Source organism: Lagenorhynchus albirostris, chromosome 15 (genome assembly GCF_949774975.1).
Source record: "Lagenorhynchus albirostris chromosome 15, mLagAlb1.1, whole genome shotgun sequence".
Classification (NCBI taxonomy): domain Eukaryota; kingdom Metazoa; phylum Chordata; class Mammalia; order Artiodactyla; family Delphinidae; genus Lagenorhynchus; species Lagenorhynchus albirostris.
In genome coordinates this window covers 53,012,163-53,038,335 of record NC_083109.1, presented here as the reverse complement: position 1 = coordinate 53,038,335, position 26,173 = coordinate 53,012,163, and the positions used below count along the sequence as shown (strand labels likewise).

Genomic DNA, 26,173 nt, shown 5'->3' with positions numbered 1-26,173 from the left:
AACTTTTTAAGTAAAAATTTTATAATGACAATATATTATACTATCGCTCTGCAACTTGCTTTCCCTTTCATCTTCATGATATATCATGAACATTCCTCCAGACCAATATATATAGATTTCAATTTCCATTTTAATACTTAATTTTTGTTTCGGTGAAGAAAAAAATCTCTTCACATAGATCCTTCTGTTCTGATGTCTTAACTCTTTTTTCTAAGACAGATTCCCAAAGGTGGACTTGCTAGGACAAATATTAAATTTAAAATTTTATGTGCTAGGTACTTCCCTGGTGGTCCAGTGGCTAAGACTCCCAATGCAGGGGGCCCAGGTTTGATCCTTGGTCAGCGAAATAGATCCCGCACGCCGCAACTAAGAGTATGCATACCGCAACTAAAAATCCCGCATGCCGCAACTAAGACCCGACACAGCCAAATAAATAAATAAATAAAAAGATTTTTTTAAAAATACAATACAATTTTATGTGCTATATTTATTTGAAAAGGTCCTATGTGCGTATGGTACAAAATTCTAAAGTAGGGACTTCCCTGGTGGTGCAGGGGTTAAGAATCCCCCTGCCAATGCAGGTTCAAGCCCTGGTCCAGGAAGATCCCACATGCCGCAGAGCAACTAAGCCCGTGCGCCACAACTACTGAAGCCCATGCGCCTAGAGCCCATGCTCTGCAAAAAGAGAAGCCACTGCAATGAGAAGCCCATGCACCACAAACAGAAATAGCCCCCGCTCGCTGCAACTAGAGAAAGCCCATGTGCAGCAATGAAGACCCAACATAGCCCAAAATAAGTAAATAAATAAATTTATTTAAAAAAAAATTCTAAAGTAAAAAATGAAGGTACGGTGAAAAGCTAAATGTCCCCCTCACCCCTGGCCCCTAACCATTCCAAGTACCTTCCATAGATGCACAGCTGTAGTGATATACTTGTGTATCCTACTTTTACAGACACACATTTCAAGCCATCCATCTGTGCATTACAAGTTTTCAATAAGCCCAGGTAGCATACCGTGCACACAGTTCTGTGGCTTTTGCTATTTTGTTTTTAACAATTTAATAATCTCAGAGAGCACTCCTCATCAGTGTATTTTTCAGACAACTCACTCCTGGTGGTCACTGAGGCTGTCCAGTCCTTTCTTATTACACACAGGCTCCAAGGGACACCCTGTACATGTGCTATTTTCCAGGTGTGATCTATAGGCTACATCCCCACAGAGAGAGGCATATGTGCAGGTGAACAGCCACTGCAGCTGTGGCCAGGGTGGTTTCCACATCCACCATCAGTGCACACGAGTGCCACGTCCCACAAGCCTGTCAGCAGTGCCTGAACCCATCTCTGAAATGTGTGGCGAACTTCAGGCATCTCCTTAGCTCCACCTGCACTTCCCTGATCGCCAGCAAGAAACGTTTGCTGGTCACTTGCATTTCCTCTTCTCACCTTGATCTGTTTTTCTAATGAGCTGTTAGTCTTTTTCTCAATATTCTGAAAGAGCCCTTTACATATTAGGAATACTAATCCTTTAGCTATGTCTTGCAAATTTTTTTCCCCAATCTCAAACATTACATTTTGAGAGAAATACACTTCAGCTTGTCTTATCTCAATGTTCACCTAAGAAATGTGAAAAAAGAAAGTCATAGCAATTCATGGCCTTGGAGAAAGGACCTTAGAAGTGAGAGGGAATTAGGATCAATAAAAAGTATCTGTAGGGAATTCCCTGGCAGTCCAGTGGTTAGGACACGGAGCTTTCACTGCCGAGGGCCCGGGTTCAATCCCTGGTTGGGGAATTAAGATCCCATAAGCTGCCTGGCGCAGCCAAAAATGAAATAAAATAAAAAATAAAATAAAAAGTATCTGTAACAAGTGGCAGCAACTCAACTCACAAAACTGTAACCACAGGAATCCTCATCCTCTCCAAGAGCGCCCTCTAGAGGAATGTAAGCACAACTTCACTTTCTCAGACTAAGCTGTAGGAGTATTTACAGGTAACTCTGGGCACACCCATCAGTAGACTATTATTTAGCCATCAAAAAGAATGTTTAAAAATATTCAAAAATATGGAAAAATGCTTTCATTATAATAAATTAAAAAAGGGAAAAATTGCATGTATGATTCTGAACGTTGAAAATTATATACAAATAGGCAAAAATATATTCAAAGTCAAAAGACAAATACAACTAAAATCATCGGCAAAGGACTAATTCAATTAATTTATAAAGGGCTTCTACAAATGAATACGAAAAAGACCAATTACTCAATACAAAGAAGGACAAAAGATGGAATACATGCAAAAAAACAATGGCTCTCAAATCTTAGAAAAGATATTCTACTTCACACGTAATAGATACCTGTATATTCAAAAAATGAATATGAGGAATGACACTATTCAAAGGTATCCATTGTCTATAACATGAAAAAAATAAGAACCACCTAGGCATCCAGCAACAGGGGCCTGCCTAAACAAACGGTGATGTGTCCATATAAAGGAATACCGTGGCCATAAGAAGACTGAGGCAGGGACTTCCCTGGTGGCGCAGTGGAATGATGGGGACACATCAAAAGAATACAGGAGCCAGCCAGAAGACACTTCCACAGGCCAAGTCAGGGACAGTTTGAGCATCAAAGTAAGTAATACTAATGACAGTTCAGTGAATAAAATAAGAATCCATGAGTTCATACTGATATGAATGAAAGAATGAATAAATAAATGGAGAAGAGAAAGCTCTTCCTTTCAGTAGAATGACAATAAACAAAGAAGGGATGTTGCAATCAGAAAAGCACCATTTAGGGAGATTGGGATTGACATATATACGCTAATATGTATAAAAAAGATAACTAATAAGAATGTGCTGTATAAAAAAATAAATAAAATAAAATTCAAAAATTCCAAAAAAACCCTTAAAAAACAAAAAAGAAAATCACCATTTAGCAACAGTCACAATAATCCCTGATTTAGGCAAGACTGATCCATGGATGCTGTAACTATTGGGTATAAGTTTGATGAGGAACAGGATATTTATATAGTGTCAAGGTACCTCATAACTTCCTTGTTAATTTCAATGGGAAAAATAATAAACTTTATAATGAAGAAACCCGGTGGACACTACCTTAACTGATTGTGAACAAATGTAACATCACCACTAATGAGACAAACTGACACCTCATGACTCCTGACATGATCCATGAAAAGGGCACTACATGTCTGGTGTTTCTGCAAAAAATGCATAATCTGAATTTTATCAGGATAAAACATCAGATGACCTAAATGAGGGACATCCTACAAAGCAGGTCTGTAATCCTAAAAAATGTCAGTTGTCATAAAAGAAAGACTGAGAAGTCATTCCCGATTAAAGGAGACAAAAGATATGACAACCAGATACTATGCAAGATCACAGACTGGATACTGGGCTTGTGGAAAAAAAGAACATTATAAGGACAACTGAAAAAATCTGAATTGTACAGATAATGGTATTGTATCAACATTAAACTTCCTGATTTTGACAACTTACTGTGGTTACGTAAAAAAATATTCTTGCTCTTAGCAAATATATATACCATAGGGACTTCCCTGGTGGTCCACTGGTTAAGACTCCACACTCCCAATGCAGGGGGCCCAGGTTCGAACACTGGTTGGGGAACTAAGATCCCACAAACCACAACTAAGTTCGTGTGCTGCAACTACTGAGCCTGTGCACTCTAGAGCCCAAACGCCGCAACTAGAGAAGCCCATGTGCCACAACAAAGAGCCCGCGCAGCCAAAAAAAAAAAAAATATACACACACACACATATACACACACACACATATGTACACACCACAAATGACAAAGCAAATGCGACAAAATGTTAACAATTGGTGAAGCTGGGTAGAAGGAGTAAGGGAGTGGTTCTTCATACTATTCTATAAGTTTGAGTTATACCTGAAACTTACCAAAAAGAAAAAAATGATCACACTTCAAGCAAAATTTAAGTCCCCCTCCCCTACCCCAGGTTCAAATTATCAAAATACCCCACAATGTATTTTCAGAGAAGACAGCAGAGTTTCATTGCTTCTTCTGTATTGTTGATTAAGACAGAGCACTCCTGGGAAAATGTAGAAGATTCTAGATAAAACAGTCCCACCTAGTTATGAGCTCTCAAAGCCCTAGGTCCATTGGAGCACAGAAAAGAGGAGTGGTGGAGGGAAGCAGGAAGGGGGCAAGAGGTGGGAGGCCAGGGCCTCGGCCTCACACTCACCATGCCGGAGCCACCGCAGTAGTGGCAGTGCTGCATCTTGGTGCCGGGCTCGTTCCCTTTGCCATTACACCGCTCACAGGTATCAGTGATGTTCACGGTGAACTCCTTGTTGACACCCTTGGCAGCTTGATTGAATGTCAACTCCATGATGTACTAAAGAAATCAAGGGACCGCCTGTTATCTCTCTTAAAGTAAGGGAGAGCACTGCCCAGCAGTTTACAGTTACTTTTTCTTTTAAAGACTTTATTTTTTAAAGCAGTTTTAGGTTTACAAAATTGAGAAGGAGGTATAGAGATTTCCCACATACCTTTGCCCCCACACATGCACAACATCCCCTGTTATCAACATCACTCACCAGAACGGTATTTATTTTATCAAGGATAAACCTACATTGACACAACATAATCATCCAAAGCCCACAGTTTACATTAGGGTTCACTCTTGGTTTTGGATATTCTATGGGTCTGAACAAATGTATAATAACATGTATCCTCACCATAGTATCATGCAAAGTATTTTCACTGCCCTAAAAATCCTATGCTCCACCAATTCATCTGTTCCCCTAGTTACTTTACTTTTTAACTTACTTGTACTTTATCAAGCAAGAATAGATGGGACTCAACTGATTCTGCCCTAGTCCTCAGAATTTTTAAGAGATAATATTTAAGTGAAAATGTGCTTTTCAACAAACTGAAAATGCTCACAGAAAATATTTGTACATGGTCCTTCTTAACAACTCAAACGATCCACAATCATAACTCACATCATAAAACAACTCCCCTCTCTCTTCAATTCTGATAATGTCTGAAACAAGACATAAATATGGAAGAGGCAGGACTGGCAGTAGCTCCCTATGGATTGAGCTCTCCTAGAATAATGAGGCAGGCTCTAGATAAAATATTCACACTCTAACTATGGACTCTGAGAGCCTTAGGTGTTGCTGGATTAAGCAACTGTAAGAATATAGTAAAACTGTATGTACACATTATTATATGATTTTTCAAATACTGGAACCATTTCCTACCAAGATGGCTGCCTCCAAATCATCCCATTTAAGCGCTTTAGCTTTTTCTTTGAGAAAAAGAATTGGTAAAATCCGTTTGCATCACACTTGGCAGCTAAAATTTGAATGATTCTTCAAAATGAGATGCTTACCTCCTGGGGCTGATGGAACACACTCTGGAAGTCTCCAAAAGAGGAGGATGAGAACTCCCCAAAGATCTTCCTGAAGAGCTCCTCAGGGTCAACAGTGGGGCCTCCTTTCCAGTAGCTCTGCCCAGAGCTGCCGGCCCCAGGATCGAAGCCAGCAGAGCCATAGGTGTCATACTGCTTCCTCTTCACTTCATCACTCAGGACCTACCGTGAAAGGCACAGCAGTCAGGTGCTCCTGAGTCTCCCAAGGTCCAGGGACACACACACCAAGCACAGACAGTGGTATTGAATCAACATAAAATTTCCTAATCTTGACAGCTGTACTGAAGTTATGGAAAAGAATGTTCTTGTTCTTAGCGAATACACACAGAAGTACTTAGGGATAGAGAGACACCACGTCTGCGACTTATTCTCGAATGGTCGGGTGGACGCACACTTGCGCACGCACACGCACACGCACACACACACACAAACACACACACAGAGCAGACGTAGGATATCCTACATATCCTGAACCCCTTCAGCATGGCCGAAGTCCAGGAAGGAGGTCCGCTTTCACTTAACTCTGCAATGCTCAGTGGCTGTTTCATGTCCGCTTCATCCCCCTGATTACATTCTACATTCCTCTAGGGCAGTGGTGGTCTACTTTTATAACACCCACCATCCCCACCAGACAGTGATGCCCTAAGTTAGGGATGGGAGGGGTCATCAAATAGGCACAAAACTGTTTACTCTGACAAGGAGTTCCGAGACCCAGCTACAAGTCCGAGTGGAGGGAGCTCTGTTAACACAGATTATTGGATCCTTTTCTTTGATGAGATTCCAAGTTAGATCTAATGTGAAAATTTTGGATCTGGGAATTTTTTTTTTTCCTTCAACGAGGTGATCTCGTGGGGAACACAGCCTTCCCACTGGACCTTCTGACACAGCGGTTGCCCTGGGCAGCGAGCTCTGATGCACACACACAGCGGAATGACAGTGACTGCACACACCGGTGGGCTGCATTACCTCATAGGCCTCTGCCAGCTGGGAGAACTTCTCCTTGGCTTTGGGATCATCCTTATTCGTGTCTGGGTGATATTTCTTGGCGAGCTAAGGGAGGAAATGGTAAATTACTATGGACACAAGATGATTACTAAAACTGAACCCCAGATACCAGTTACACCTCACCTCCTTTGTAGCAGTTGTCTGAGACTTTACAACCAATAGCAATTCTTAAAACAAGGTTTAAGACTTTAAAATAAACCATCTCTAACTAGACTTACTGTGATGATCATTTTAGTGTATGCAAATGTTGAGTCATTATGTTGTACACCTGAAACTAACATGTCAATTATACCTCAATAAAAACAAACTAAAAGCAAAGCACAGCCAGAATTAAGAACATACACATTGTGTTCAGCTTTCAAATTTGATCAAAAGTTTATTACAAAATGACAAACTGAATTTTGGAAAAGAGAAATAAATAAATAAAACTATCTCTTCAAATCTGAGGTGTGTATACATTTTTCAACCACAACAAATCTCTAACAAAAAAAAAAAACTAATTCTTTAGAACTTGAGCACCTTTGTGAAAGATGCAAAAGAGTGTATCTGGTAGACTACCATCTATATAAAAAGAGAGAAAAATAACTGGATAAATAGCTGTATCTGTTGTATAAATTAGAACATACACTAAGCTGAAAACACTGACTGCTCCAGGAGGGATGTGGATGAATGGGAAGGAGGGAAGACTTCTCACTGTACACTCCTTTGTACTTTTTGATTTCTGAACCAGGGGAATATATTACCTACTAAAAACACACATTTAAATATTAAAAAACAAAACAAGATCTCCCTTGGCTGTCCAGAGCACACAGGCGAGCTGAGCAGCTCTAAATGAAGGTTTCTTCTTGGCCATGCTTAGCAGTGCTGTGTGACACCTTTGTAGGTGTTCACTATGTTTGCTGCAGCTACTGATGCCTTCCAAGTCTGGGTCACCCTGATGGAGGGTGAGGAGGGCACAGAATCCTAAAGCTGAAAGCGACTCAGGAGACGTCTGGCTCCACCACTGCCGGCAACTGGCTGCTCACTTTGCTGCTGGACATGCTGGTCCTCACACCAGCACGTGGAAGGACGTCGGAGGCTGAGTGCTCAGCCAGAAGGGGGCCCTCAAGGTAGGGCAGTAGATCACGGTGGGCCACAAGGCTAGTTCCAGGCCAGGGCAAGATATACTCATGAGATCAGCACAAGGAAGAGAGGCCTTTTGCAGTCAGAAAGACCTGTGTTTTAGTCTTATATATGCCACTTATTGACTGTGTGGCCTCAGCTGCATGTCATAACCTCGCCAAGTCTTTTGCCATGAGGATTAAATGATGTAACACATGAAAAGCTTTTATCAATGTCTGACCCCAGTTATTGCTCCATAAAGCCTACTTTCTAAATTTCCGGTTTTAAATTACACAGCTAGGGCTTCCCTGGTGGCGCAGTGGTTGACAGTCTGCCAATGCAGGGGACACAGGTTCATGCCCCGGTCCGGGAAGACCCCACATGCTGCGGAGCGGCTGGGCCCGTGAGCCATGGCCGCTGAGCCTGCACGTCCGGAGCCTGTGCTCTGCAGCGGGAGAGGCCACAACAGTGAGAGGCCCGTGTACCGCAAAAAAAAAAAAAAAAAAAGAATGTAAATTACACAGCTTTACCTGATCTATTTACTTCCACACCTAAAAACTTGGATGGTTCCCTACTCTCTCTTAAATTAAATCTCTAGTACTTGCTAAGGGCCTCACATGCCCCCTTAAGTTGGCCCCAGGCTCCATCTCTCCAATCTTCTCCCACCCTTGTATCAGGTACCTTACCTTCCAGCTCAAGAGACACACTATTCACTATCCCAAGACAGGATCTCTGCTTCCTATCCCCAAGTCTTTCCTCATTCCCTAACAACCCAGTAAATAAAAAGATATCTCAATTTAAAAATGGACAAAGGATCTAATACACATACAGCAAATGGCCAAAAATCACATGAAAAGGTGCTTAACATCATTAGCCACCACGGAAAAGCAAATCAAAACCACAGTGAGATACCACTTCACACTCACTAGGGTGGCTTGAATCAAAAAGACAGATAACAAGTGTTTGCGAGGATGTGGAGAAATTTGAACCTTCACACACCACTGGTGAAAATCTAAAACAGTGCAGCCTGCTTGAAATAGTCTGGCACTAGAAATAAACCCACACACCTATGGTAAATTAATCTATGACAAAGGAGGCAAGAATATACAATGGAGAAAAGACAGACTCTTCAATAAGTTGTGCTGGGAAAACTGGGCAGCTACGTGTAAAAGAATGAAATTAGAACATTCTTTAACACCATACACAAAAATAAACTCAAAATGGATCAAAGTCCTAAATGTAAGACCGGACACTATAAAACTCCTAGAGGAAAACATAGGCAGAACACTTTTTGACATAAATCGCAGCAATATCATTTTGGAACCGTCTCCTAGAGTAATGGAAATAAAAACAAAAATGGGGCTTCCCTGGTGGCGCGGTGGTTGAGAGTCTGCTTGCCTATGCAGGGGACACGGGCTCGTGCCCCGGTCCAGGAAGATCCCACATGCGGCGGAGCGGCTGGGCTCGTGAGCCATGGCCGCTGAGCCTGCGCGTCCGGAGCCTGTGCTCCACAACGGGAGAGGCCACAACAGTGAGAGGCCCGCGTACCGCAAAAAAAAAGAAAAAAAAATCTACAAATGGGAAATAATTAAACTTAAAAGCTTTTGAACAGCAAAGGAAACTAAACAAAATGAAAAGACAACCTACAGAATGGGAGAAAATATTTGCAAACGATGCAACCGACAAGGGATTAATTTCCAAAACATACAAACAGCTCATACAACTCAATATCAAAAAAACAAACAGCCCAATCAAAAAATGGGCAGAAGATCCAAATAAACATTTCTCCAAAGAAGTCATACAGATGGCCAACAGGCACATGAAAAAATGCTCAACGTTGCTAATTATTAGAGAAATGAAAATCAAAACTACAATAAGGTATCATCTCACACTGGTCAGAATAGCCATCATCAAAAAGTCTACAAAAAATAAATGCTAGAGAAGGTGTGGAGAAAAAGGAACCCTCCTACACAGCTGGTGGGAATGTAAATTGGTACAACCACTATGGACAACAGTATGGAGGTTTCTTAAAAAACTAAAAACAGAGTTACCATATGATCCAGGGATCCCACTCCTGGGCATATATCCAGAGAAAACTATAATTCAAAAAGATACATAAACCCCAACGTCTACTGCAGCACTATTTACAATAGCCAGGACATGGAAGCAACCTAAATGTCCACTGACAGATGAATGGATAAAGAAGATATGGCTTATATATATATAATGGAATATTAGTCATAAAAAGAGAATGAAATAATGCCATTTGCAGCAACATGGATAGACTTAGAGATTATCATACTAGGCGAAGTAAGTCAGACAGAGAAAGACAAATAACACATGATATCACCTATATGTGGAATCTAAAAAAAAAGATACAAATGAACTTATCTACAAAACAGAAGTAGACTCACAGACATAGAAAACAAACTTATGGTTACCAAAGGGGAAAGGGGAGAGGGAGGGATAAATTAGGAGTTTGGGATTAACATATACACACTACTATATATAAAATAGATAACTAATAAGGACCTACTGTATAGCACAGGGAACTATACTCAATATTTTGTAATAACCTGTAAGGGAAAAGAATCTGAAAAAGAATAGATATATATATTTATGTATAACTGAATCACTTTGCTGTACACCTGAAACTAACAACAGTGTAAATCAACTATATTTCAATAAAAGAAAAAAAAGAAATAGCCTGGCTGTTCCTCAAAATGTTAAACATGGCAATTGGAATTGCTATGAATTGACCCAGCAAGTCTGCTCCTAGGTATATGTATATACCCCAGAGAAATGAAAGTATAAGTCTACACAAAACTTACAGAGGAATGTTCATAGCAGCACTACTCATAATAACAAAAAGGTAGAAACAATCCAAATATCCATCAAATGATGAATAGATAAATAAAACACAGTATATCCATGCAATGGAATATTATTTGACCACTAAAAGGAATGAAGTACTGCTGCATGTTACAACATGGATGAACCTGGAAAACATTATTCTAAAGTAAAAGAAACCATGGGACTTCCATGGCAGTCCAGTGGTTAAGACTCCGCGCTTCCACTGCAGGGGGTGCAGGTTAGATCCCTGATCAGGGAACTAAGATCCCACATGCCACATGGCGTGGCCAGAAAAATAGAAAATAAAGTAAAACAAACCAGTCACAAAAGTCCACATATCACATGATTTCATTTCTATGAAGTGTCCAGAATAGGTAAATCTATAGAGACAGAAAGTAGGTTAGCAATTTCAAGGGCAGAGGAGAATGGGGAATAAGGGCTTATGGTGTGGGGTTTCTTTTTGAGATATGAAAATGTTTTAAAATTGATTGTAGTGATGGTTATACAATTCTGTGAATATACTAAAAACCAGTGAACTGCACCCTTAAAAAAAAAAAAAAGTAAGAGAAGAAAGTAGCTATCCAAGCTATAAGGTCTGGTCTTGATCAGTATCTGGCTTTAAAAAAAGTTTTTTTTCTTTTTGGCCGCGCCGCTCAGCTTGCGGGATCTCAGTTCCCCAACCAGGGACCGAACCCAGGCCACGGCAGTGAAAGTGCCGAATCCTAACCACCAGACCACCAGGGAACTCCCAGTAATTTTTAAAATTTAAATTGTATTTAATTTATTAATTTTATTAAATTTTAATCTTCTTGAAGAGATGGGAACATATGTATATGTATAACTGATTCACTTTGTTATAAAGCAGAAACTAACACACCACTGTAAAGCAATTATACTCCATTAAAGATGTTAAAAAATTTTTTTAATCTTCTTTATTCTGATATGGCTTTCTTATGTTTATGGTGTTAAAGTGCTCTTTCTTTCATCAAATGACATTAATAGATTGTACTTGATTATTTTTAACACCTATATTAGGCAAAATACAAAAGCTAGCATTCCTACATCGGCGCCCTTGGTCTTTAATTTTTTTTTTTATTTTGATTGTGTTCATCAGAGCAAAAGCCTGGAAACCACAGGTCTAGATAACTCACATGCCACTTTACCAATCAGCCCAATACATTCCGGGATATGGATGATGGGTTAAAAAAATGAAATAATTCTAAACCCATAAACTTTTATCTAAATGCAAAGAATGAGTACCTAAAACTTAGAGCAGCACACCTACTGACTCAGAAGATACAGAAGAGATTTAAGTACAAAAACAGCCCTGGAAAAAGATTTTTTTTTTTTTTTTTGCGGTACGCAGGCCCCTCACCGCCGCGGCCTCTCTCATTGCAGAGCACAGGCTCCGGACGTGCAGGCTCAGTGGCCATGGCTCACGGGCCCAGTCACTCCACGGCATGCGGGATCCCCCCGGACCGGGACACGAACCCACGTCCCCCGCATCGGCAGGCGGACCCCCAACCACTGCGCCACCAGGGAAGCCCAAGATTTTTTTTTTTTTTTAATCTCTGGTTCTGACTCTCCTTTTTTCTACAGCATTAACCAGTGTGGCCTCACGCACTTGAGGAACATGGTTCAGCAGAGCCCATCTTTACCATCTCATTCCACACTCTCGGCTGCACACAACCGACAGGTACGGGCACACACACTGCACCCGTCAGGGTCACACTACATCCACAGCATCCCTTCTGCAGTCTCGTCTGTAAAATCTTCCATACAGACCTGGTAATAAGCTTTCTTGATCTCCTTCTGGCTGGCACTTCGGGGCACTCCTAATATCTGGTAATAATCCTCTTTGGCCAAAGGGGCGCTCGTGTGGAAGGAGGCAGTACAAAGAAAAGGGTAACTTTTTACTCCTAAAAAAGAAAAAAGGAAAGAAAATCACTCTGGGAATGTACTCAACAAAAGGAAATTGTGAGCAAACAACCAGCCAGGCTATACCTGTGAAGGAGCAAAGAGGTCACAGCTTTAGGGCCTCTTCTCCTCCAAGCCCACTGGGGACCAAACTCACTGCACTTCAAAAACAGCTAAAGCCACTGTAAACGGAGTCTACCAAAAAAAAAGTGCTGGGTGGGGCTGATTCTGCTGGATTACACTAGGGCTGTAGCCTCATTATACCTCTAAAGGAACCACCCCCAGATGGGGGCTGCACCTGGGGATGACTGAAAAGGAACAAAGCTCTCCTGTTACACGGCTGGCCGAGCACCCACCATATGCTAAGTGTTCACATAGGCCTTGTCTCACTTAAAGCTTAACGACTCCCGGGTTCTTTCTCTCCACCATGCAACCTTGGATATCTGCTTATGGGGTGGTTTTCAGAGTGTGGTCCCTGGACCAGCATCATCATCAGCTTGCTGGAAATGTAAATTCTCAGGCCCCACCCAAACCTGAATCCAAAACTCTGGAGGTGGGGTCCAGCAAGCTGTGTCTAACAAGCCCTCCAGCTGATGATTCTGTGGCACACTCAATTTGAGAACCACTGTGCTAAATAAATGGTTCTTGGTCTTTAGAGTCACAGATCTCTTTGAAAGCATCGACCCCTCCCCTAAAAACAATACATATATATAGACACACAAGGTTAAACGGCCCTGTGCCAGAACCTCTGTTTACCCCAGAGCAGACGACCCAAAAGGGATCAAAGCACATGGTAGCCCCGCCTCCATGCCCTGCCCTCCTTTCAGGCCTCCTGCATCAGAAGCTGGGAGGAAAGGCTGACAGACACATCGACTCAACTGCCCTCTGTATGGAGCAGCGAGCCAACTGGACTGTCACCAAGTGAAGGGGGGAGAGCTGCTCTACAACCTGCCTCCTAACCCCCAACCTATCCTGTGACAACTGAAGATGGGGAGCGCAGGGATGGGAGCAGAAGGCGCCAAGTTATTGCAAAAGAGAGGGCAGGGCCACAAAAGAGAATGAGGATCATGAGGCAGCTCCAGGTTTTTAAGTCAAAGGTTCCCCTGCCAAGGAGAAGCTTCTAGATTCACCACTCATTCATTCAGCAAACATGCCTGCCAGGCACTGGACACAGCACGATCTTAATACTGTACTAGGCAATGAGGATACAAGTCTAAGCCAATGCCCTCGAGGAGCTTACCGCCCAGCAGGGGTGTGTGGGAGGCAGTGTGTGAAGTGATATGAGCACACAGGGACACAGAGTAAGAATACACAAAAGGGTCACCTAGCCAGAGTCTCTCAGCCTCCACACTGTTGACAACGGGATCAGGTTCCTCGTGGGAGGGGGAGGTGGGGGGGCTGTTATGGGCTGAATTGGGTCCTCCCTCCCAAATTCACATGTTGAAGTCCTAACCCCCAGCACTGCAGAACATGACTGTATTTGGAGATGGGGGTCTTTAAAGACAACCCTATCAAAACATTGATCTTGGAATTTTATAGCTTCCCGAACTGTGAAAAAATAATTTTCTATTTTTTTAAGCCACTTAGTCTGTGGTACTTAGTTATGGCAGCCCTATGTTATCTATTTATACCCTAACATACCTATGTATTTATTGTAGGATGTGTTAGCAGCATCCCTGGCCAACTAGTTATCAGTAGCACCCCCCAACCCCAAACTGGTAACTAAAACTGCAGATGTTGCCAGATGTCTCCTGGAGGGTAAAATCATCCCCAGGTGAGAACCAGTAAACCCAATCTCAGAAATTCAGAGGTCTTCTAAGGCACTTGCTGTTAAGCTGCAGAAATTAGCTCAGCTAAGGAGGGCTGGAATCTATCCAGATTTATGCCTGTAGTCCTGGCACTGTTTGCAATAGCATCCCCTTTTGCTTTCAAAAGTGCTCCATTCAGCAACTACATCATATGATCACCTTTGGTTTGGAGAGAGAAAGTGCTTGTGTAACTGCAGGTACTATGATATAACTAGAGATTCGAGTGTGTGTGTGTGTGTGTGTGTGTGTGTGTGTGTGTGTGTGTGTGTGTGTGTGTGTGTGTGTGTGTGTGTGTTGTGGTGGTGGTGGTGGTGTAGAGGGGTGGTTACAGATGTTGATGAGGATGATAATTAATAGGGCCTAGGAATAAACAGAAGGGCCTTTGAGTATGCTAAGGAGTCTGGATTTTATCCTGAGGGCAATAGGGAGCCACTGCAAGCATTAAACAGAGAACTGATCAGATTTGCATGAGAAAGAGCTCTCAAACAACAACAACAAGGATTGGGACACAACTTAAAATTCATGTATGCACAAAAGACAACCCAGGGTGTGGAGCATATCCAGGAAGGGGTCAAGAAAAAGGAAAATCAGGAGAATAAGTAGGAATGGTCAACGAATGATAAAATCAGAAGCAGAAAGTAAATCCGTATTTTCAGTATCCTCCATACTTGTTTTCTGTTGCTGCACCCTAGATTTCCTGGAATATGAAAAGTAGACAGTGTGGGAGAGGCAGAGACCACTGTTGTCTTTACCTGGTCAGATCTGAGAAAAACAGCAGAGCTAGTTTCTCAGTGCTCCCATACTCAACCCCCGCTTCACTCCAGGACTGAGGGGTTACCTTGACTTATCCTGCCTGTTTCCCCCACCCCTTCCAATCCAGAAGGCAGAGGCTGGTAGTGGCAAAGGTTCTGGAAGCTGCAGCTTCTACATCATGAGAAGAGAACTCAGGCTTGGGTTAGAATGGGAGACAGTAATGTGCACAACTGCATATAAAGACAAGTACATTTAACTAGCACAAGTTTGATGACTTGACATTATCCCAAAGGCATCAATGATTAGCAATGATTAGAAAGAGCTCACTTAATAGACATATTTTCCCCCAAGATATGACCAATAAATGTCTTGCCCATTTTAGAACAACCCAGAACAGGATTAGCTTCCAAGTCATTCCAAGAATGGCCAACCTTCCACTCTGGGAGAAGGTGTGAAATAACTACCTTCCATTCTGGGAGAAAAAGTCAGATTTAAAGTGTTGTTTTTAGGGACCTCCCTGGTGGCACAGTGGTTAAGAATCCGCCTGCCAATGCAGGAGACACGGGTTCAATCCCTGGTCCAGAAAGATCCCACATGCCGCAGAGCAACTAAGCCCGTGCACCACAACTACTGAGTCTGCACTCTAGAGCCCACGAGCCACAACTACTGAGCCCTCATGACACAACTACTGAAGCCCATGAGCCTAGAGCCCGTGCTCCACAACAAGAGAAGCCACTGCAATGAGAAGCCTGCACACCATAACGAAGAGTAATCGCCGCTCGCTGCAACTAGAGAAAGCCTGCGCACAGCAACGAAGACCCAATGCAGCCAAATATAAATAAATAAATAAATTTTTAAAATAAATTGTTTTTACATCATCTAACTGTACTGCTGGATTTGAGATGAGATCACACACCAACGTTTGGGAGCTGAGATGATGACCTTAGATGTGGTAACAGTGCACCTTGAAGGATGCCACCTCTCACAGGTGTTCAACACCTGTTACAAAACATGCCCATTGTGGGCACTGGGCTCACTTGGGGAAAAGGACAGCTGACTGCAGTTCCTTAGTAATCACCCCATGCCAGGCTCAGTACTTAGTGCTTGTCTGTCTCTCACACATACACATACACAATTATCAAAAAATGTTCCCAAACCTGGACAAATGTGATATGAACTAATTTAGCTTAATAGGTATCTAAGGAATTAGTAATTGAGCACAAAGATGTAGTCAAATTCTATTCACAACAACCTTGACATTAGAAAACGTTGGCAAAACCTAAAAACGACCACTTTTGCTCATACTGAGAAATACAGCATGACATCAATCCAAATAATCCTGAGGAAACCTGGGCAGACTACTGCTCCATCCATCCATGAGGAAATATAGGTGGCAGGAACAGAATTTAAAAATGTGACCATTCTGGGGCTTCCCTGGTGGCGCAGTGGTTGAGAGTCCGCCTGCCGACGCAGGGGACATGGGTTCGTGCCCCGGTCCAGGAAGATCCCACATGCCGCGGAGCAGCTGGGCCCGTGAGCCATGGCCGCTGAGCCTGCGCGTCCGGAGCCTGTGCTCCACAACGGGAGAGGCCACAACAGTGAGAAGCCCGCCTATCGCAAAAAAAAAAAAGGGACCATTTTGACCAAAACCACATCCAATCTCTTTGTTCTCTGCTGTATCCCCTGTACCTAGAACAGTACCTAGCATATGACAAGTCCTCAATAAATATCTGTAAATAAAAAAATTTTCAATTAAGGAATAAGAGGCACAAAAGGATTAAATAATCCACCCAGGTCGCACACACATTACTGGAGTAGTGTTCACTGTACAAGGTAATAACAATTACTGATACTTTAATTACTGGCTTTTATGTAAGCATTAAAAATTGGATCTCAATAGGAAATTACCTTGTGTAAATTACCTTGCCAGGATCCTCTAATTAATCATCTTTGTAAGTTTATAGTTTAAATATCATTTGCACAAATTCTAGGGAACACAAACATCTAGCCCAATCCAGGCACATCGTTGGTTGTTCACTGTTTCCTCCTTCCTTCCTTATCTCACTATAAGGGAAGTCACCCAACACACAGCATAAGAAACCATCATAGCTAAACACTTAAAAGGATTAATATATACTAATTCAACATCACCTCCAGCAATTAAGAAAGCAGCAGGTTTTGAATCAAGGCTCAACTACTTTCTAGTTTTGCGACATTCTTCAAGTTAACATCTAAGCCTCAATTTTTTAATCTATAAAATAGAATTAATAGCAGTGTTTATTACATGGAAATGATCCATGCCTGGTGCATAGTAAGTGCTCAATATATATTAGTTTGCATCAATGACCAACATAAGAACTTCTTTATTTTTGAATTTTATTTATTTTTTATACAGCAGGCTCTTACTAGTTATCTACTTTATACATATTAGTGTATATATGTCAATCAAAAGGGACTTCTAAAAAACAGTATGTCCTTCAATTTACACCATGTGGTGGAGAGCGTAAGCTATGGAAGAACAGCTCTGGATTTGGGACAACTCTCCTTATCTAACTTTATGACCTTGGGCGGGTCAACTCCTCTGCTAGAACCTCAGTTCCCCACTCTTTAAAATGGGGATGATGGGGCTTCCCTGGTGGCGCAGTGGTTGAGAGTCCGCCTGCCGATGCAGGGGACACAGGTTCGTGCCCCGGTCCGGGAAGATCCCATATGCCGCGGAGCGGCTGGGCCCGTGAGCCATGGCCGCTGAGCCTGCGCGTCCGGAGCCTGTGCTCCGCAACGGGAGAGGCCACAACAGTGAGAGGCCCGCCTACCGCAAAACAAAAACAAAAACAAAATAAAATGGGGATGATGAGCCCCACCTTGCAGGGTTGTTGTTACCATCAAGTAAGAAGCACAAAGTGCCCAGCTAGCCCATGAGCAGGTACTCACCGAATGGCAGTTACCTCTTCCCTTCCATTACAGGCTAGAAGATAGACGGAAGGGAAAGGAATTGGGCAGGAGAGCAGCGGCAGGCCGGAAAGAGGCCTCCAGAAATGTTTACAGAGAGGTGAAGGTTCACGGCTGCGGGGCGTTTCATCCCCGCCGCCGGAGGCTCCACGCAGCTCTCACTCGTTTACCACCTCTGAGTAGCCATTTGGGTCTCTCTGCCTACTGCTGGCCCATCTCCCCCAAGCGATTCTGCATGTAGATCAGAAGACACGCTCCACCCCGCTACCACCGTAGTCGGAGCAAAGCGAGTCACTCCTTTCCAGGCCTTGGAGCCCCTCACTCAGGCGCTGGAGCCTGCACTCACCTGTGAGGCTGACACCCGGTCTCAATGTCAGCAGCGCCCCGGGACCGCGAGCTCCCAGGGAAGGCGCAAAGGCTGGGACGCTCAGACTGCGGCCCAGCGACGCCCCCACCACGCCCCCCATGGGCGGCCGAGCCCCCCACCCCGCTGCAGCCGGCAGCCGCGGAGTCCCCACGGCCACCAGCAACCAGCGTGTAGAGCACCGCGCCGCCATCTTGGCCCGGGGACACTGCGCCTGCGCCACCCGGCTCAAGGCGGCCTCACGCGGACTACGCACGCGCGCAGAGCCGGCACTTCTGGGGGCGGGGCCCGCTGCGTTCACTCGCGGTGGGAGTGAGGGAGACACACGCACGCACCCGGGCGCACGCGCGCGTTGCGCGTGCGCGTCCGCACCCAATGCACTTTCTTCGTAGCAGACGCCGAAATGATGTTTGCTCTAAAAACTGCTAATAGGTAACTTGCCTTGAAGAGCCTAGTCATTCTGTGTTGGACGATCAATACTGTACCTTATCTGTATAAGGGCGTGGTTGAGTGCAGCCGAATGTAACTGGTCTGAGGGGCCCGGCAAGGGGCGGGACTACAAACCCCGGCGTGCAATGCGGCCGTTTGTAGCACAGATCTCAGCATGCAGCGGGCGGCTTCCTTTCTCCTGACCCTGAGTCTTAGGTCTCCTTGCTTGAGGCTTACTCACCCGGCGTCGGCGCAAGCGGCTGCGGTCTCTGCCTTATTCCTAGATCCAGGCCTCAAGCTCACTCTCCCTCTGGATGATTCCCCACGAAAAGAACTTTGATCGCTCAGCTCTCTCCTAAGCGTATTTGTCTTTTCCAAACCTGTAGTGAACTTGGCGGTCGCTGAATGTAAGCCGAACTACCCGAAAACGAATTTAATAAACGTTTTGGTCACCTATTAGGTGTCCTGCGCGTTCTAGAATGTCGAGGATGCAATGATGAATGACATACCATCCCTACTTTGGAGGAGCTCACGATGAGTCGAGAGACAGGCTCCTTGGCAACTAAGATAATGTGATCAATGCTATTGTAGGTATAAACAGTGTTACAGGCACACAGGTGAGGAGTTTCTCAAATAGGTCGGGGGCATTGGGGTGTCAGGGAAGGCATCTGAGAGGTAACATTCGAGTTGGACTTTGGTGAAAAGTGTGTCAGGTAGCGGTGGAGGGGAAGAATATTCTAAGCAGCAAGAACTTCAAAAGCAGATGTGAAAGTGCTTGCCCTGTACGCTCTAAACTTGGGGTGTGTGACTGGAGATGAGGCTGGAAAGATAAACCTGGCCTGGTAAGTCCTGTAGAGGGGTTTCTGCTTTCACACTCTCACCGCCACCACCCCTAACAATAGAAAGGTAACCTGAGGGCTCATGGATGAATTTAAGATGGTCTGTGCTCCTTGCCCCTTTCCCCATTATACATGAAATTTTTGTGTATGTGGATATAAATCTGGGGAAATATCCATAGCTTTCATCAATCAAATTCTCCACAGGCTCTGAAATTGAAAGAAGGTTAAAAACCACTGGTCCAGTGAAGAAGAGTTATGAGGCTGTTGTAAACTGCAAGAAATAGTTGAGAGTTTGCGCTAGGAAATGCAGAGGACGGAGGTGAGCAAGGGACGTTCTAGAGAAACAGGAAAAGGCTGTCCATGGGATGGGAAGTGGGGAAAAGAGTTTGTTTAATATTTAAATGTCTCCAGCATAGTGCTTAAGCTTATGGGCTGTGGAGTCAGACTGCCTGGGACTGAATCCCAGCTCTGCTGTGTGTCCTTGGACAACTTACTTTACCTCTCTGTGCCTCAGTTTCCTTTCTCTTGTTTTTTTGGCTGCGCCACGTGGCACACAAAATCTTAGTTTCCTGACCAGGTATCGAACCTGTGCCCGCTGCAGTGGAAATGTGGAGTCTTAACCATTGGACCAGACCGCCAGGGAAGTCCCTCAGTTCCCTTTCTCTAAAATGGGGCATAATAGTAACTACCTCAAAGGATCATCTGAGGACAGAGTGAGATAATCTATGTAAAGCCTTCATACTGTACTTGGCACATAGTAAGTGCTCAATATATGTCAGTCCTATGTGCCAGGCTCTATGCTAAGCACTGGAACACCAAGGAGAACGCAGACAGTTACTTGCCCAAAGGGATCCCAAAACCTAAGGGGAGGGGGGAGGGTGCTGGATGAGAAGTACAGCTTTCAGGAATAAAAGCTGAGAACAAGAGCCAAAGGGATTTTCATTTACCACCTCAGAGTGAGTTAGGAACTAGAGGAGGGCTCACTAATATGAAAACTTTGTCAGCTTTGTAACTTCCTCACTTTTTTGTATTTTAGTACCAGCCCCTCCCCCCATCTACTTCCCCACACTGATTAACAGTGAAGATCCTCCACACCGAAAGTGGGTGTGTGTTCTTGTTTTTGGGGATAGCAGGAAGGCTGATTGTTGGGGAGGCCATAGGGAATGGAGTGGGTGAGGATGACTACTAAAGGAGGGGAAAAAGGCCCAGGAGAGAACACGGAAGCCTCTGGCAAGACTCCCTGGTGAGAGCAGCCTAGGGCTGTGCCTGCTTTCTCTCACTGCTAGTCACCATAGAAAGACAAGAGATGATACAGTTACTAAACGAGTAGATTACAAAGCTTGGGAAATCTCCACAGCAGTGGTCCTTGGTCTGTGCTTCCTGAATCATCTTGAGTCGATGGTTGTTTGGAGACAACGAATATGCTTTTTTTATGTTCTCCAAACAGTAGTCATGCCAAGCTAAAAATCCCAGGAAAGAAGCAGTTTTGGGGGAAAAAGATAACGAGTTATTATTACTTGGACTGAACACCCCTGAGATATCGATGGGACCAATTTCAGGCAATTGGTGGCTATGGAGAGATCGGAAAACTTTGGCTGTGCTAAGAACAGTCTCCAGCTCACAAAGAACTTTCTCATGTTTTCTATCTTGATACAATCACAACCCTGTGGGTTAGTAGGGCAGAGGCTATTCCCATTTTTACAAATGGACCCCTCACCCTCACCACAAAATAACACCAAAATAAGCTCTGAAAAGTGAAAAGACTTGTCCAAGTTCACACAGCTGGTGAGTGGGTGAACTAAGATCTTTTAACAGCAAAACTAGAGCCCTTCTCTTTAAACCATGAGCCTTGGTAAATTGTGATCAGTAGATCCCAGTCATATAACCCTGGATAGTTTACAAAGCACTTCCTCATGCAGAATTTCATTTGCTTTTTACAACAAAAGGAGAGGGGCAGGGCAAGTATTTATTACCACCCTCACCTACAGATGATTTCACCATCACCCAAGGACTTCAGCTGTGACCGAACACAAATGCATCCATCCCAGGCTGTGGCTAAAAACTGGGATGAGCACACAGGCGACACCTACCCACACTTTCAGGCAAAATATGTCCTGGGTCTCCTTCCCCGCTTCCTCCCCGCCCCCTTCTCTGGTCTAAAGCCAAAAACTTCAGCTTTAAGGAGAAACAAATGTTTTGCAAAAGGCAGACAAGTTTCGCAAGCATCTTCCTGTCTGCACTTCTCATTTTACTATTCTACTGCTCCCTTTCTGGCTCTCCTGAGGTGGGGAGATCTGGGAGCACTAGCAGGGAATTTAAGTGTGGTCCTCCAGCGTGCTGGGCTGAAGGCAAAGGGAAACTAGAAGGTCTACCCTGTGATTTCCAGTGGACATTGGGCTTCTGAGGTACTATGGGACTGCCCAAGTCCACGGCTACATGATGGGACCGCTGCTCCTTCTCCATATGAGTGAGGAGCCCTTCCCAGGAGGGCAGAAGGGCCTAAGCCTTCAGAGGCAATGCAAGCAAGGTCACAATTTCTCTAGTTGTGGCATTTCCTTTCCTCCCCAAGAGAGTATGGGACAATTCCGAGGGAGTGTGGAATGTGGGACCCAGATGTTCCCAGGCATGACCTCTGCAGTGGGTGCAGTTCCCTGCAGTAGAAGATGAACTATATCCTTGCCTGGCTCACCTGGGTATTCCCAACAGGACTTTCATGCTAATGATTTCCTAAAAGGCCCTTTAAAAAAACCACAAGTTGTTTCAGCTCCCAGCTAAATACTCTTCTGCCCAAGCTAGGCTTAAACTTAAGCAATGTTTCACAAACCTGAGAAATGAAAGGAACTCCTAAAGAAAAAAAAAGAACCACAGTTGCTGAGAATAAAGCTGTGGATCTCCTGGTGATCAGTAGACTCCAAAGTGAAAAACATCACCTTAGTAAATGACAGTCTTTTCTATGGAAATGTCCTTTAGTTGTGAATTATCACCACAAAAATTAAATTTTGTGTTTCTGTTAAAATATTTTGGGGGGCTTCCCTGGTGGCGCAGTGGTTGAGAGTCCGCCTGCCGATGCAGGGGACACGGGTTCGTGCTCCGTTCCGGGAAGATCCCATATGCCGTGGAGCGGCTAGGCCAGTGAGCCATGGCCGCTGAGCCTGCGCGTCCGGAGCCTGTGCTCCACAACGGGAGAAGCCACGACAGTGAGAAGCCCGCATACCACAAAAAAATATATATATATTTTGGGGACTTCCCTGGCAGTCCAGTGGTTAAGACCCCGTGCTTCCATTGCAGGGGGCACAGGTTAGATCCCTGGTTGGGGGAACTAAGATCCTGCGTACCACGCGGCACGGCCAAAAAATATATATATAAATAGTTTGCAAGTTATTGTAAAAAAAAAAGCAGAACAAATCACTAGATGTAGTAAAACTTCAGAGCCCCAAGACTACATGGGTACACCTCCATAAACAACAAAATAATAATACAAGGTGCACTGTCATGTTTTTCTCCATTTTTGAAATGTATTTTGTTGCTTAATTGTTCATTTCCTGTGCTGAAATAATTACATGTGCCTTTGTGTATTTTAATAAACAACCATTTCAGGGGCAGATAACTAGATCTAAATAATTTGTCATTGGCACTGAAGCTGGCCTCATGCCTCCCTCTCTTACAAAAATTCTAATTTATGGAAACAACTGACTTTACAGAAGATTGAGGGAACACCATGTCAGAAAATTACTCTCTTTGGAATCACAGCTGAAAATAAAGATGCATCCTAAGGCTCTTTAATGCTTTTGTGTGGTTTTTTTTGCTTTCTTCTTGCTCGTCCCTTTTCTTTCTGCTGATGTCTCTTCCTTTGGTTACACGAAGTGTTTTGAGTTTTCTAGAATGAGGACCTCACTATAATGGACTCCCAAATTCTTGTTCATTATTAATTACTCTTGGAAATAGGACCTGTGAAATTGAAATCATCCTGCCAGGCACCAAGCTAACCAGACATCCGCCCTATTGAAATCTAATCCACGTTTTGATAGGCTGCCTTTTAAGGTAGAGGGGTGTCTTCCTGTGTCCTTATAGACAGACAGTGAAATGGGGTTTCTAGGAGTGCAAAGAGACAAAGCTGTCAATTCATAGGCCTGAGGGGCTGGAAGGAATCTTGGAGGCTGTCAGTTCAACTTTGCAATCCATGAAGTAATTTATTCTGCTCAAGTCTGCAGCAGCCTTAGAGCTCTGAACTCTACTAAAATTATTCTCCAGTGATCACTCAGCCAGAATGGACCTGGGAACACGTGAGATGGTCATTCTCTGGGCCTTGATGATGTCCCTCTGGCCCTTCCGTCTCCCCTGCTGTGGAGCTCAGGTTCATCACTATGGCAATGGAAAAGCTGACATTCTTCTACTCTGATTCCACCAGCCCCCAGTTTGTGGCAATAGTCACATGACCCAGCACAGCCAGGGGCATGACCTCTTTCTCTCCTGGGAGAGAAGGTCAGGGGATCACAAACCCAGGTGCCAGGACCAGACAGGTAAAGCACAAGAGTGGAGTGGCTGTGCATAAGACCACAGGGGCTGGGACTTCCCTGGTGGCATAGTGGTTAAGAATCCACCTGCCAATGTGGGGGACACAGGTTTGAGCCCTGGTTCAGGAAGATCCCACATGCCGTGGAACAACTAAGCCTGTGTGCCACAACTACTGAGCCTGTGCTCTAGGGCCCGCGAGCCACAACTACTGAAGCCCAGGCGCCTAGAGCCTGTGCTCCGCAACTAGAGAAGCCACGACAGTGAGAACCCCACACACCCCAATCGAGAGTAGCCCCAGATTGCTGCAACTAGAGAAAACCCGTGGGCAGCAACGAAGATCCAGCGCAGCCAAAAGTAATCAACTAAAGATCCCACATGCCAAATGGAGATATTGCATGCGGCAATGAAGATCCCATGTGCCTCAACTAAGACCCTACGCAGCCAAATAAATAAATAAATATTTTTTAAAAGTGGCAGTTGCTGTCAGCTCCAGCGCATTTTAGCCACGTAGGGATGTGGACCTAGTGTTGCCAGATCTTTCAGTTTTTCAAGAGATCTGAAATCCAAACTTTTTTGAAGCTTCCCAATTTTTAAAACACCATGTGAACCACTAAAACATATCTGTAGACCAGATTTAGCCCATGGCATATCCATTTGTTACCTCTGGGGGTTAAAGGCTTTCTCGCTTTCTGACTGTGCCCATTTAGGCCCATCTGACATAATGGTACATTAAAAAAAACACAAGTAATTCAGGGATAACAATGAAGTGACATCAAGCAAATCTGGGAGGTTTACAATGAACTTTTGCAGTAGGTGTATAGTTGATTTATATTTTTTTTATTGTGGGAAAATGCACATAATAAAATTTAACATCTTAACTATTTTAAGGGCACAGTTCAGTGGTATTAAATATATGTATAATTTTGTGCAACCATCACCACCATCCATCTCCAAACTCTTTTCATCCTGTAAGACTGAAACTCTATACCCATTAAACTCCCCACTTCCTCCTCCCCCAGCCCCTGGCAACCACCATTCTACTTTCCATCTCTATGATTTTGAGTACTATAAGTACCACATAAGTGGAATCGTACAGTATTTATCTTTTTGTTCTCAAGTTTCATCTATGCCTAATGAAATCTGCATCTTGCAGATTTTCTTTCCTTTTTTTTTTTGGCTGCACCATGAGGCTTGTGGGATTTTAGTTCCCCAACCAGGGATCGAACCCCGGCCCTCAGCAGGGAAAGTGAAGATTCCCAGCCACTGGACTGCCACAGAATTCCCGATTGTCTTTTTTTCTTTTTATCTTATTTATTTATTTTTGGCTGCGTTGGGTCTTCATTGCTGCACACGGGCTTTCTCTAGTTGCGGCGAGTGGGGGTTACTCTTTGTTGCAGTGCATGGGCTTCTCATTGCGGTGGCTTCTCTTGTTGCAGAGCACAGGCTCTAGTTGCGAGGGCTTCAGTAGTTGTGGCACTTGGGTTCAGTAGTTGTGGCTTACGGGCTCTAGAGTGCAGGCTCAGTGGTTGTGGTGCACGGGCTTAGTTGTTTCGAGGCATGTGGGATCTTCCCAGACCAGGGCTCAAACCTGTATCCCCTGCATTGGCAGGAGGATTCTTAAGCACTGTGCCACCAGGGAAGCCCCCCAATTGTCTTTCTTTTTAAAAGCTAATTACTTTAAACAATATTCCAATGAATGTATATACCACATTTTGATTATCCACTCATCCATCAATGTACATTTGGATTCTTCCATGTTTTAGCTATTGTGAATAATGCTGCTATGAACATAGGCATGCAAATATTTCTTTGTGACTCTGTTTTCAATTCTTTTGGGTATGTACCCAAAAGTGAAATTCTTGGATCATGTGGCAGTTTTATTTTAATTTTTTAAGGAACTGTCATAAAGTTTTCCACAGTGTCTATACCATTTTACATTCCCACCAAGCACGTACAAGGGTTCCAATTACTCTAAATCCTCTTCAAGGCTTATTACTTTCTGTTTTTCTGGGTTTTGTTTTGTTTTTGATAGTAGCTATCCTACTGTGTGTGAAGTGTTAACTTATTGTAGTCTTGATTTGCGTTTCTCTGATGAGTAGTGATGTTGAGCATCTTTTCATGTGCTAATTGGCCATGTGTATATCTTCTTTGGAGCAATATCTATCAAGTCCTTTGCTCATTTTTAGGTAGGTTTAGGGCTTCCCAGGTG

General features: G+C 43.8%; 1 protein-coding gene across 2 annotated transcripts in view; it reads right to left on the bottom strand.

Annotated features, from left to right (window-relative positions):
• DNAJA3 (DnaJ heat shock protein family (Hsp40) member A3) overlaps positions 1 to 18,374 on the bottom strand; it is a 31,033-nt gene extending 12,659 nt beyond the window's left edge. For both annotated transcript variants that reach the window (XM_060123312.1, XM_060123313.1), the window contains exons 1-5: positions 18,164 to 18,374; positions 12,176 to 12,309; positions 6,398 to 6,481; positions 5,393 to 5,593; positions 4,238 to 4,390 (exon numbers count right to left, since the gene is read on the bottom strand). In XM_060123312.1, the coding sequence (XP_059979295.1) occupies positions 4,238 to 4,390; positions 5,393 to 5,593; positions 6,398 to 6,481; positions 12,176 to 12,309; positions 18,164 to 18,374 (783 nt within the window). The remainder of the gene's footprint in view (positions 1 to 4,237; positions 4,391 to 5,392; positions 5,594 to 6,397; positions 6,482 to 12,175; positions 12,310 to 18,163) is intronic.
• Between the last annotated feature and the right edge of the window lie 7,799 nt (positions 18,375 to 26,173).